Here is a 14,614-nt window from a genome sequence, read left to right on the forward strand (position 1 = left end):
AACTGCTGCAGAATTCTGTAGTCAAAAAATTAAGTAATCTTCATTTACCCAACCGTTACAGGCTTTCGACTAGTACATCTCGTGACTTTGCCCACTGTGTCATGACTGCAGAACTGAAACACGACGGCTGCAACAACGAAAACAAACGAAATCGCGTTCGGCTAATCGTACCACGCATACAGATCGGCCGATTATGAACCAATTAACGGATCGGCCGATCGGTTCATTAGATCCACCGATTGGACACCATCGACATTCACGATGCGTAATCACCTGTCGATTAAATCACGACCAATTAGTTGAACTACCGAACCTATTAACCCCTTGCGCTATGATTTATTTCAGAACCATGATCGATACAACTACTTTGTTATTAATAGTTTATTGGAAAAAAAGAAAAATTTTGGGCACATTATATGTCTGTGTTTGCTCTGATGTATAACAAGTGATAATAGAAGAATAACATTTCATTTGGGTTCAAAAGAATTGAGTAATGTTCATGCTTGTTGAATTCTGTTTGAAATCTTCGCCGCGTGTCTGACACGATATTTTAGGGCAAAGGGTTCAAAGTATGATTCGATATCATGGATTCCACATTATTGGCTTCTTTTCGAATCACAGTATCTCAATAAATAGCTTTATTCCCGGAGGAAGGAAAGCTGAGAATTATGGCACCATCCGCGTCGATAAATATGAAAATGATAGGGTAAGGAATATTCGAGGCGCGTTAATAGAACCATTAACTCTCGGATTCTGCGTGTATCATTCCGCAAAAATGGTAATTTAAATTGAAGTTTATTTTATCGGGCCGAAACGAAGAAACGTTTATGTTGAACAAGAACAAGGTGAAAGTTGTTATTAAGCGAGTGTGAGAAGTACGATTTTATTGCACACTTCATACTTCCGTGTAATCTGGGAATATATATAAGGACACTTTAGTTTCTCGTGTTAAGTACGTTATCACCAGAATGGGCCGAAGTTAACACCTTGTCCTACTTTTTGCTTCACAATTGTGATCGATAGGACGACTTTATCGTTAATAATTTCATAGAAAAAGGAAAAAATTTGATGCTTATTCTGTGTTTACTTTAAACGTTAAAGATTGTTAATAGACGAGGAATGTTTCAAAATAAGATAAATAAATATCGTTTAAATTTGTCGAATTCGATTGGGAATTTTCATCGTGAGTCTGACTCGTTATTATAGGAGAAGAGATTAAGACTATAGAATGAATTTTATCATTCTCTAATGAAAGTTCTTTCGTTCGAGGAGAATGTAAACTAATCATCATAGTGAAAATCTATCGTGAAATTGATGTTTTATATATTTGTACACACTAGAAACTTTAGTAGTTGAGAACATGAAATATTGATAACAGAAAGTAATAGTTTAAATTCAATACTGGAAAGGTTGTAATAAATTCTACAATTTTTCAAATTGGATCAAGTGTTTTCGAATAAATTGAGAAAGTGGCTTATTAATCTGCAGTTGAATTGAAGAACGTTCGTGTAACTTCTCAAACGAAGAACCGAGAACATTCGAATCACATCACAACATTTCTAACGAGATACAATGCGTAGATTAAGGTGCACAATTCTTTTCGTTTCAATATTTCACACACTGATGCGGTATAAAAAGATTAATATCAAATATTAAATTTTATAATTTTGTATATAACAAATCAATCGGCCACTGACAGTGGCCATTAGAGTGCAAAATGTTCAAATAATAGGCACCAGAAAAAGTTCATGCAGTTTTCTTATCAGCAATGACTTGAAATCCGATTTCAATTAGTATTTCACTAGCTCAATGAACGAAATTGGTATCACCAGCAAATTATGTTGATAAAATTATTTGACAAAAACATTCTCTGTGTTTAAATTTCGATTTAACACTATCAATCCTTAGCATGCGAAGGGTTAACTCGAAGTATCAATCAAAATCGACTCAAGCATTTACCAAATAATGTTTATAAAGTTCAATATGTGTCCAATTGTCTCGTTCCGTAAATCTAGTGTTAATCAATCGCAACGTATATTAATTGATCGTTGGCCAACACTGGCTTTTGCACGAAAGGTTGCGCATCACTGCGCTAGACGCTTGGCCTCCTAAAACTTTCACGAGTCCGAGGCGTAGTCTCGTCCTCCGTCTGTCCTGAATTTGGACTTTTCATGGCCTCCCCCGGTTGGCCGCCCTGAACCCGCGTGTGTTCGTTTATTATAATACACCACCGGCTGTAAAACTTTCGAAAAGCGGTTGGGAACTTTCTTTGTCCGGAAATGGCCACGCTGTGAGAAGCTTTCGCCTCGTATCTCGTTCTGCCGGCGACCTTTACGTGCGGATTGGTCCCGCGCCGGCGAAACTCTGGCATTTTTTGGGGACCAATTTTCAGGACGCACGCGTACTGGTCTGTTCTGCGTGTCACGAATATACAGAGCGTTTATCAAAGTTGGTAGCTGTAATAGACCTAGATGAGTCGATCGGAACACGTTAAGACCTGAAGGACCAAGACAGTCTACAGTAGCGTTCAAAAGTTCCCGGTCTGATCGTGTTCGGTTAATTTAGTCCATGCTAGATCGATGTGCTGCTGTCATTAATGCAAAGCCGCAAAATACTAAGTGTAATATGTTAAATACTATGCATTAAAATATTATTGTAATAGAAAACAAACGTGGTAAATTATTACTGACAAAGTCATCTCAGCGAGTGCAATTACGAAAGAAATCACAGGACAAGGAGTTAAACGTCTATGAACGACTACAAACAGAAAAAATGGCGCCAGGATGGTTTTTAAGCGAACCGCAAGTTGTGGATCACTGATCTAGCACAACTGCTTCGCAAGCAAATAAATACGCACGAGGTGAAACCGTCGGAGAGCTTTGTAAGCGGTGCGCGACCGATTATTACTCACGTTAATCGAAGTTTATTGCGCGGATCGTTTTACCGTGCAAACACGGCCAATCGATACAAACGATCGTGCCTGGAAACGATCGTAACGCCCGCCACGAATCTTGGAAAAATTAACCATTCCAGCACGCCATCGCGCTCCCCTTGTGTTGTATCGGAAACAGGAACGGGAACGATTACGGAAATAGCCCTTTTCACGCAATAATAATTTTCATTGCAAATATTCATTACATTCTGGTAAAATATTCACGACATTTCTCGCAACTATGGCACAAAGAATGGTCTTCAATAAATTGAAAGACAGAACAATTTTATTTCAATGTTCCATGTGCTGATCTGGCATCTAAAATCGCTGGCCCCATAAAAAATTTTAGCAAAACATTAGCGGTTGGCAATGTGTTAAAACTTAACCGGCTGATCAAGTAAAAATAGCCGTTTAAACTTTGTTGTAGATTTAAGATATCTCTACGTTATTAACTATAACAATGATCAATTTCTTTATAAATTTATATATTTTCTCTGGTAAGGATCATACTTCACCTCTTCCTTCCGTAAATGTACAAAATGTTACCGGCCGTCAACGAAAATCCCTTCACTGTACAACCGGCTGGTTAAGTGTTAAGAAGGAAAAACGAAAGAAATGGAAGAAAGGGGTCGGCACACTGATATCGTAGTGTGCATGTGCAATGTAACCCCGTAGCCGGATGCAATTCGTCGACCGAATAATTAACGATTTCCCTTAGCGAGCTGACACTTTTTCTTGCATAAATAAATTCAGTACATCTCGGCCGGAGCAACGCTGCTCGCTCGGCGGAGACGGCAAAAAACCGGGGACAACGTTCTCGTGCCTACACGATACGGTCTTGTCGATATCTGATGCTGATTCCGACCGATACAGTTCCCGAGCGATCGTTTCCGAGCGCGCCGGATAGAAACCTCTTGCCGATTCGATTTCTTTCCGCGTTGGATAGATCGTGGATGTTTCCTCTAAGTAACTGCGCTCGTTTCATTTCGTTTTATGTTGACTGGCGTAAGAGATTTTAGGGAAGCCGTAGTAAGTCATTGTTCAGTTGTTAGTGTAGACGTTAAATTGAACGTATGAAATTAATAGGGTAATTCCGAGATAAATGGTCGGCTCAGTTATTTTGCATAACCAATTGGTACAATTACAATGAGGATCGATGTTTTTTCGTTTTTCATTTTAATTCCTGTCGATTATTTTGTAAGAAAGTAATTAAAGTATATTTAGAAATGGAATCTGGTGTTGCAATCCTTTTAGTTCGCATTTAAATGCGTTTCAATGAAAACATTGCTATTTCGCCTGGAATTAGCCTATAAGTTTTTCCTATGGGTTTTGTAAATACTTAGTTCTATACACTGGAATCCGTATTTATTGAGTTTTACGGTAAATATTTCAAATTATGTATAACACTTAGTATTTATTAAAAACGCGAAGTGTTTAATTTCAGCTAATTTCTTTGGAATATTTACTTCAGATTTCCCAGCATTTACTATGTAGTAAAAGATTATCTGCAGGAAGTCTAGCATTTGCTTTTACTTATCGTTGATACTTATCAGTATTTACTTGTTTTTTTTTAATGCGCACGACTTATTGTAATTTGATGTATCGACTGTTTCGCGTTTAGATAATGTAACTTGAAAACGCGCAGTTGGAAGCTGCATCTTTGACTTTCACTTCCCGTTAAGCGGATACAATTTATGTCGGAAATATTTCTAAAGCGATCGTATCGTGTCTACTTTGTGCTATTTTCGCTATTTTTTTCTAATTTTCATCGATTTAACGCATTGCGTACCGGTGAATGGCGCAGGAAACTCGACTAAGGCCCAGTTTCTTTCACCTCGCTATATGTTAAGCATCTTATCTTATTTAACATATTTGAAACAAATGATCAACCATGATGAAATTGAATACTATCTAAATCGTATGGTAACTAATTTGCGTACAAGTTAGCCTACCTAACCAGTTTGCCTGCATGCAAATGTCGTCCTCCATTATAACTTTAAAGCTATAAGCCCTTGTTATCATAATAAAATATCCACAAATTAAAAATTAATTTCCAATCTCTATACGTTACAAACATTTTTTAAACGCGTAAAGCAAACTCGATTATAGATAGTTCTGTTTTCCAACGTTAAATGTTATTACTCTCGACGTTGCTTTGCTATATTTTATATTTCCATATAAATAGTTGCAACTTTCTCGAAGTCTGTAACACTTAGAAAGATTTATACATAATAGAAAGCGGTTCTTAGCCACTTCTTCGTTTTGGTTATTTTTTAAAATCCATTTCGCAGCGTGTAAAACCGAATATGAACTCGTATATCTCTTTCGAAAAATACGCATCGATAATAAACCTTAAACGTTCGAAAACTCCATTTCGATTTTATTACGATTAATTAAAAACCGATCAGGCTCCTTCCCTGTGCTACATATTTATGTGTCACGTAAATTATTAAACACATTTCCAGCGAACGCGTGGGGGCTGCGGTATTCGATGTTTTCATACAGGAAGCGGAGACTTAAATAACTGCAGCTTTCAAACATTACCCCGTAAACACGTAAATTTGCATGAAAACAAAGTATCGGGCTCACTTTCACAATTCCCTAGCTTTTTATTTTAGAACACCGTGAAACTGCAAGAACCGTCTTATAAAAACCGCTATCGAACGTAAATATGTTACGCTGTAATTTACCTGGGTCCAGTGTATCGTAGATTAAAAATGATAACAAACCATCGTAAAGGAAATGATTCATTCCTTGCACCGTTTCCTTAGAAACCGGAGATTTTCATGTGAAATAATCCTGAACAGTTATTGGGCATACATTTTCCACGGAATTTCGTATTATAATTTAACTCGTGAACTGTTCAATATAAAATCACACTACATCCAGTAAGAGAGAGAGAGAGAGAGAGAGAGAGATCCACAATATTTCGAAAACTAAATAGCTTGACGTGTTCGTTACCATGGGAAACACTTTATTAGTAATAGGAAGCAATGATATTAATGATTAGACATCAATTAAGAATTTGCTATTGAATGCGAAGCATTATTGTATTTAGTAGGATGTCAAGTTTTCTGAAAGACGAGTTAAACAATCAAATTTCTCAATATAGATATGTCAAAAACAATAAGCCAACGCTTCAAGCGTTGACCGAATTACAAAGAAATATAAAGATACGACGAATAAAACATTATTGATAAGAAAGAGTTCTCGTTTCTCACTTTTTTACTAACCAGCGTCGATCCACTGCTAGTAAAAAAGAAGAGTGAATAAAACGAAGGTATCAGCTAGTCCCACTGGTCTCACTTTTCAACATTATTTCCCTCTTTCACTTGTCGGGATACTTTCATTCAAATCGTCCGCCGAGGCGGTCGGGCGTTGCTATTCAATCAATCGTCAGCATGTAGGTCAATGAAGCCCTGATTGCTTCGAAATTACAGAATGCACTCGCAAGCAACATGCGATCCCGCGCATATCGGGCCGAGTGCAGGCTTGTTCACCTGTCAGATGGGAGACCGGTGCGCGCGTTTCCCGGTATCTAATCGGTGAAAACCGCTATCGATGATTACCGGCGTGTGTCATACGAATGCGTTACGATAAAGATGAGAATTGGCACACGAGGCGCTTGCGGCGTTACATAGTTGCTCGCGCGATGAAATTAAAAACCGTCGCTGCTGTAGGTGTTAGAGCAGACAAGAGAAATCGACTTTATCGGTTATGATCGTGCGAATGGATTATTTGCGATTCTCATTTGAGAAATAAATGAATACTACGGTTTATGTTGTATATTTGTGTAGATTCATATTTTATAAGCTTCATAAATTGAATGGGATTCAAGAGTTCGAGGACTGAACGAGGTTGTAACGTATGGATCAAATTAACCCCTTGCCCTACAGCATCGCGCGAGACTAGTGACGGAGACTTCAAACAGAATTAATAAACAATAATGTCATAATCCCCTTGAATTCAAATTAAATATTATTTTTCTATTATCAATCGTTATCCTTCGGAGTAAACGTAGACGTAGAATAAGCGTCAAAATGTTTTCTTTTTCTAATAAATTATTAACGATGAAGCAGTGGTGTCGATCATAATTGTAAAATAAAACATAATACAAGGAGTTAGATACTAAAATGTATATATACAAAAAGCGAAAAAAATCTATTGTTACAATTTCTATAAAGATATTGTAGGTCAAGGAGTTAAGTGAACCAGTTTATTCTCAAAATCATTTCGAATATTTAACACTTTTAACATTAGATTTACGGACATTTACTGTACAGTTTGTTCTATCGTCCTTGGAAAAATCGATATTCGTTCATCTGAATTTAAGGATTAGAGGTTTAAAGGTAGATAATTAAGATTCACGTTTGTGTAACTGCATCAATCAAAATCGACTCCAAAAGTTTACCAAATGATGTTTATACAATTCAATATGAGTCATATTGACTCGTTCCGTGAATCTGGTGTTAAGGTAAATAAACTTATATTCGGTAGTTAAATGTTAATTACGAGTGGTGTCTTGAAACCTAAGTATACCGTTTATTGCACCGCACAGGGTAGAAAATTGCTTTGCAGGTCTACTAGGTCTAAATGAGCACGTGGTCAATAGATTTATTAACCGATGCGTCATATCTAGAGTTTTACGACAGGTCAATCGCTACTAAGGTGGGAACCAGACCCTAGATCTGCACGTGTCCGTGAGAGATGTGTATGTAGTAATAACTTTTAGGATCCTAAATATTTTTGTTATTTAACGACAGGACGATTCGATGGTTCAGTCGTCTTTTCAGTCACCTACATCGTAAAGCTCATTGTGTTGCAAGTGTCTTTATGTCGCAGCAAATCCTTTTACTTTAATATTAGTTTAATCCCTTTACTTTAGTATAACTTTCATCTGATTACATTAATATTATTCTTTTCTGTAATTATTTGCTTAAAGATGTATTAATATTTTAATAGAGACTATTTTTAAATAACTTCGGCTAAATCTTGTTTTTTTAAACATTATTCAAAACTGAGGAAACGAAAAATGTTTCTTTTGTGATGTAAAATAGTAATTCAACTGCAGATTTTTATGCATTTATGGGACATTTGAGAGTGCAGAATTCTAATGAATGCACATGATACGAGAAAATGATAATAACATTTATAATGTAATAATATTTTACAGATTCCGAATTCTACTGATTATTCGTCAGAGAAATCAGTGAAATACTTTGATTTCTGGAAATACATTCATAAAAATTGCAAATTTCATGTTTACCTCGAAACTTCCTTCGTCCTACGCACTGCGCGCGTCATTCGGAGAGACTCGAAGTTGGACTCGAGAAGGGGAATAAAATACCGTCGAATCGCGTGCCGCGCAGTTAAATTAATAAATTTTTATGGGTAGCGCTTTGCGAATGGACTTTCACGCGAACACGCCGGGATGAACGAGCATGAAAAGGAACGCGCCGCGATCTCTCCGTATTAATGGCCTGCCCGAGAGCTCCAAATCTCGTGAACCGACCGTTTCTTTAACACTGTTCTTTTTACTTTTTACTTTTTACTTTTTACTTTTTTACTTTTTAGATTTATGGAACGAGTCAATCTGATTCATACTGAGTTTTATAAACACGCATATTGAAATAAGAAAACTAACGCAAAATTGAGCATGAATTAAATGTTCATCTGAAATAGTAAATAATTAATTCTTGACGAAATTAGTATTATTTTCGGTGTCGAGATGACGGGTATACTCGTCGAACACAATTAACTGGTTAAAGCTGGCACTGCATCATTCACTTCTCCGAGGTGCAGTTTTTACGCGTTTAAACGAGCCTGAGCGCAACAAAATCGTAGAAGCATATAGTACGTAAGGTAAATGTGAACACGCAACATGCATTATATCGTCGCATGTTATTATTCACATTTCAGTTACAGTATAACACCGATTGGCTGAACTAATTGGGAGACGAACCGTGTTTCGGATAATCGGTTTGGAAGGATCTCTATCGACTTGTCATAAATTCGTCTGAAGTTTAAAAATATCGTTTTTAAAATGTAAATTAAAAGACGATTGCATATATTTACTTTGTAACGAGACGATCTACTCTTTACATTTCGCAAGGAACTAGTCGTGGTTAAGCAGTGTTATGAAAACGAAAAGAGCGTTTACGTGCGAATCCACAAGGATTCTTCTTCAATGTAATTTGAAGGTCGGGGTGTAATGGGTCGTTGACTTCACCTTGGCATCAGATATATCACGATGAAATAAAAAATACAAAGTTTCATTGAACAAGGTGGCCTTGACTTTCTATCGAAAAAATCTCTTGTTAAATATCTTTTTATATTTCAATTTGTAGAAGATTTAAAACTGATTAACTTTCATTTGACAACATTTTTTATTGGATCAGCGAACATGACCGAAAATTATGGGCCCCTTACGTTAAACGCCCTGTACACGAATAATTATTGACTGTTATTTAATTATTATTAAAATTATTTTGTTAAACATTACTGTAAAATTCTTCTCACATTAGTTTCTATGTATATAACACTTATTTAAAGAGTAAATAGAATAATCTGCTGTAAATAATTCATAATCATTATTCAAATGAACAAGTCGAGTAACAAGAATTCCCTTAACTAATTGCCTTAGAAAAATATTTGGAAGAATGGTTTATTTATAATTAAACATTTAAATTAAATATGTATATATTAAAGATATATTCAAATATTTTTTTAAAGAATGTTCATTTTGAGAAGCACTGTTATACATTGTCTGTTCATTAAGTAAGATGATATAAAGGAACCAAAATCATAAAGGAAGAAGATAATCAGTGAGACTCACCTTGTTGTTTATTCGAGATACAAGTGTCTCGATGTGGCATTGCCATTCCAAGGCACGTAGAAACAGCAGATGCCAACGACGTTCCAGAGATCTTACGATTCGTAAAGCCTGCGGCGGTTCCCACTGGTCTCGTTCGTTTCCTTGTTCCTGTTGTTCCTCTTGTTCTTGCCGTTTCTCTAATTGTTGCGTGTAAACTTTGTCGCCCAGTTTCACCACTGAACTGACGATTCGACCGTGCGCCTCTATGTCTCGTTGGAGTACCTGTAATCAATCAAAGCACAAATCTTGGTTATTACTTGCTCCTAAATAACAAGAAGGTACAGAATACCTAATGTTATTCGCGACGACTTTGTACAATTCTTTCTGGCTTTAAACTAAGACTAATTAATTGAAGTTTCAGTATTCTATAATAATTCGAGTATGCGAACGTTGATTTATTGCCTTGTTCTTGGTATAATAAACTTAAGGAGTTGTAAGAATTAAGAGATATCGTTGAAGTAAAATTAGATAATTGAAGAATTCAAATACTTTAAATCATAATAAAAATAAGTTAAGTCTGTGGTAAATATTAGAAAATACATATACATAGAATTTTTAATATTGAGCATCTTAGTAACAAAAAAAATTGAATATATTATGAATTCCATTAAAACACAGCTGAAAAATAGTATTCCCTGTTATCAAAAAATTATTACAAAAATCATTATATTCAGGGAATTATTCAATGAAAGATAAATAAAATCATCTTTGATTATTTTGTGGATAACGTTCATCGGATAAATCATTTAGACGGTGTTAATTAGTTGCTATAATGGCTTAAAATATTTCTGTTTGCATACACGTACGAGTTTAGCGTTAATATAAAGCTAATTAAATGAACTGATCCTATAGACGAAGAACAGGAACTCTTTGCAGTTACCTAATAATCCTAAATTTAGCATGAGTACAGTTTTTTTACACTAGTTACGAAAGACTCCATTTACATGAAACTGGCACGTAATTGTGTTCCCTGATAGAAGGTGAACGCCTAATAAATAACAAAGCTTTACCATTGTTTATTGTTACCTAAATAATAAACGATTCAATAAAACTTCGACACAATACTGTGCCATTAAAAGATCGAGGTCACCCAACACCACGTAGCATTTACAAAGGACTATTCACAAAAAAAGCAAACATCGAACAAGACCGTTCGTCATCTGCCTGACATAATCATCAATCAGGAGATTCGTGTTTTAAAATTGCTAGTCCCCAAAAAAAGCAGAGGCCCCAGGAAAGATGACCATGAAACGCTGAATTGAAATGTGAAAGCAAAAATTGTTGTTAAATCTTCAACCCTACATTTAGAAAGCTGAAGCATTCAATTGATTTGACATTTTTTTTAAACTTCTAACTCTTATATTTCATATTATTCGAAAATTTTTCATTATCTTCTATTTAGTCTAGATACTTCCGAATAAAGTATTATAAAATTCATCGATAATTTTATACCTTTTCTAAAACATAATAATGTCATTAATAAATGAAGTTGGTTTCCACGTAAATGTAATGCTAATTAATAATCCTTTAAGAATATAAAGTTATCATCGAAAGCATACAAATTTTGGGCAATTTGAAATCATTTAACTTTAAAACATAATTACTTATTCATAAAGTTACTTCTATAAAATCCAAGAAACAAAATTCAATATTTCCTTTCGAACATACTGTAGATACAAAGTGTTTCCAAAACCTCGATATAACTAGGAAAGAGGATGAATCCACGTGCAAAGCTAAGCAAAGGAAAAACGTGGAATAAAACTTTTTGGCGCGATATGTACGTTCGTTTCCGAGATAATCGGGTTGGAAAATTAGTCGGTCGCGCGTGCCGTTCAATAGTAACAGTCTATCATGTCTGCTCATGACTTATCGTTTCTGCTTCTCGTAAATACTAACGTGTGCGTGTCACGCGAACTTTCCAAGTCGATTATCTCGGAAACGAAGTCGCTAATGAAAAAAATATTATCCCCCGATTTCTAATTATTTTTTCCGATGGATCCATTCCCGTTTAAATTTTTCGCCGCAATATCAAAGACACGCTGCGTAAACGACACCCAATACCGTTCCAATTAACCCTTTATCATTAACTCTGTGAGTGGAACGCGTTGCAAGCAGATTTTTATAGATCTCTATTTAATGAGAACGGAAATCGAGGAATGAATAAAGTTGTAACATGTCGACCACATCAGTCCAGGTAGATTGTTGGTTTGATTCAAATTTTGAAGTACAATTGTTCGGAAAATGTTGGGAATTGAACGAAAATGTTGGTCGCAAACCGATACGAACATTTGAAACGCATCATTGGGAAAAATATTACCAAATATATAAAACATTGTTCAATGTTATCGAAAACACAACTTTTCATACGTTAGAATTCACTCTTCTTACATAAGCGACAATTATTTGAGCACATATGTGTACGTTCTTCGAGGCGAAAGGGTTAAACTTCCACTGAATAAAAATTCATTACTTCGCATTACTATACAGGATGTCTAAACTACCTAATACGGTGACATTCAGCAAGATATTTATTATCTATTAGATAATTTGACATCACAATTTTTCATTCCATATATTTTACCTCAAGAAATTGCGTGGCACTCAAAGGGTTAAACAACAATGTCTATAGTATTAATTTCAATTTCAATTTCTGTAAACCATAAGATAATTATCGGCACAAACGTATGAGGCTGACAGTGAACGCGTTAAAAGGTTTTTACGTATAAGCACAAAAATCTCTCCTTCATATCACTTCTCTCTACGTGCGAAACTGTACTCTTGAGATACTTATATTTGAGAGGTATACTATTCCCATCCAAACTATAATAAGCTCGAGTGTCTTATTCAACGAGAATTCAATCGTTCTGCGTTACGTTGAGAACGTTCTTTTAAATCACAACGGTAGTCTTTCTTAACTTCTTTACACGCACATTTACTAACCATAACCATTTTAACCATTTTAACCATATTACGAAGTTATTTGAAGTCAGAATATGTAAAAGTTTCGAAGTTACACGTTGTTAACGATAGTCATCTTCAAAGATCATGTCTTGGCAGTTTACATGATCCAGACCGTTGTAGCGAGTAGCAAGGAAACGATGTGAATTCTCAGTTGTTAGTAATTACATTTTGTTTGATGATTTAGCAAGACATAAACGGAAGTTTTCAAGTAATATTGATTTTTGTCCCACTTTTTAGATTAATCGACTACCGTGCGCCGCGTTGCTGTTCCTCCATCAATTGGAAATCGTGTCGGATGAAAAATCGAGCGCGAGGTTATTAAAGCCCGTTCGAAAGTCAGCCGGGAACCTAAATGAAGCTCGATTTATGGGCTTTAAATTACATTTTTGGCTAAGTACCGTTATATCGGGGGCGATCGCCGAAAGTTCCTGCGTCTCGCCGGCCAGCGGAAGATTGAGTTATGCCTTTAAAAGGAAGGCGGCGCGCGGACGTGCGATTAAAGGCCACATTAAATCTCGCGACCGCAGAAAACGGCGCGCGGAGAAATTAATGGCTCGCCGGGTCGTGTTCGAGAAAAAGAGATGACAATGAATATTCTCGCGCGTGGCGCGACTTTGCGGTGAAAAATTGACGTGAAGCGGGAAACAGAATCGCCACGAAGATCGGCGCACAATAATCCTGTCAGGCAGCGGGATAAAGCTGTTGACTCCTGCTTGTAAACTTAACAATAGAACTACTGAGCGTTTAACACTAGAACTACGGGGCATTTAACTTGTTAACTGTGGAATTTAGTTTGAAAAACTCTCTCGTTTTGCGCAGAATAAAATGAAAAATCAAGTGTGCACTCGTCAAACGCAGGACGAATGCATCTGAGGTATATTTTAAAGGAAAACCAAAGCAAAACGAAAAAGAATTACATGTTAATATAACTGTAATATAATCGATATGTAATCTCTATAAAAATTGAAACAATAGATTATTTCCAATTTCTTCAGACACTTCGTTATAGTATACAAGTGAAACTATTTATGTTCAAAAACATTTCAGGTCCATAACACTAGAACACTAGAATCTTTAAATAAGTAAAAACGAATAAAGATAATAAACTGTTTTATTAGTTGCAAGACGAAAATATTTAACATTGATCTAAAAAATCAAAATTCTTTATAACGATTGTTCTACTGTCTTTCTTATATCTCGTACATCCAACAAAATTCGGTTCATTCGGTAAGTTACCGGAGTTTAGGTTTACCTAAAAGCCTCCAGACACGTTGAAACCTTCGACGATGGAACACTCAAACCCACCGCTACAAGTGTTGGGTTTGAGTCTCCCAAAGTTTCATGGTACATGTTGCACTCAAGCGAAAAGTGAAAAGGGCTCAAACCCGCTTGTAGCGATGCTGCACTGCTGCATTTCTCAGCGTGTATTGGGGCCTTGAAATATTATGTCACACAAATTTGGGTTCGGTGGTGGTGAAAGTGTTAAAACTACCGCCATCGTGATTTACAAGTTTATAACGATCCCTATCGCATGTTATCTGCATACAGTATCTGTCGCCTTGAATAAATCTGATGCGATCCGGATTACGATGTGTGCACAGATCTAACAAGAATTTCCATAATGTTGGACATAAGTGGTACACACGACGCGTTGTACCCACTTCTCATATAGAGCGTGTAATCAAGCGTCATGTTTTGAGTCATGTGTGACACTCGATCGGGGTACCTGTCACAGCATGACATCAGACGCAACGGCACCCTGAATATTATTCTAATACGCTATCACGGAGTCGAATCATCGAAATCCTTTCGTTACTGTATATGATACATCTGATATCAGGTTTCTC

General features: G+C 36.1%; 1 protein-coding gene across 5 annotated transcripts in view; it reads right to left on the reverse strand.

Moving 5' to 3' along the window:
• LOC116427342 (klarsicht protein) overlaps positions 1–14,614 on the reverse strand; it is a 256,385-nt gene that overhangs the window by 116,892 nt on the left and 124,879 nt on the right. For all 5 annotated transcript variants that reach the window (XM_076366198.1, XM_076366200.1, XM_076366196.1 and 2 more), the window contains exon 7: positions 9,768–10,028. In XM_076366198.1, the coding sequence (XP_076222313.1) occupies positions 9,768–10,028 (261 nt within the window). The remainder of the gene's footprint in view (positions 1–9,767; positions 10,029–14,614) is intronic.

The sequence above is a fragment of the Nomia melanderi genome, chromosome 3 (genome assembly GCF_051020985.1).
Source record: "Nomia melanderi isolate GNS246 chromosome 3, iyNomMela1, whole genome shotgun sequence".
Lineage (NCBI taxonomy): Eukaryota > Metazoa > Arthropoda > Insecta > Hymenoptera > Halictidae > Nomia > Nomia melanderi.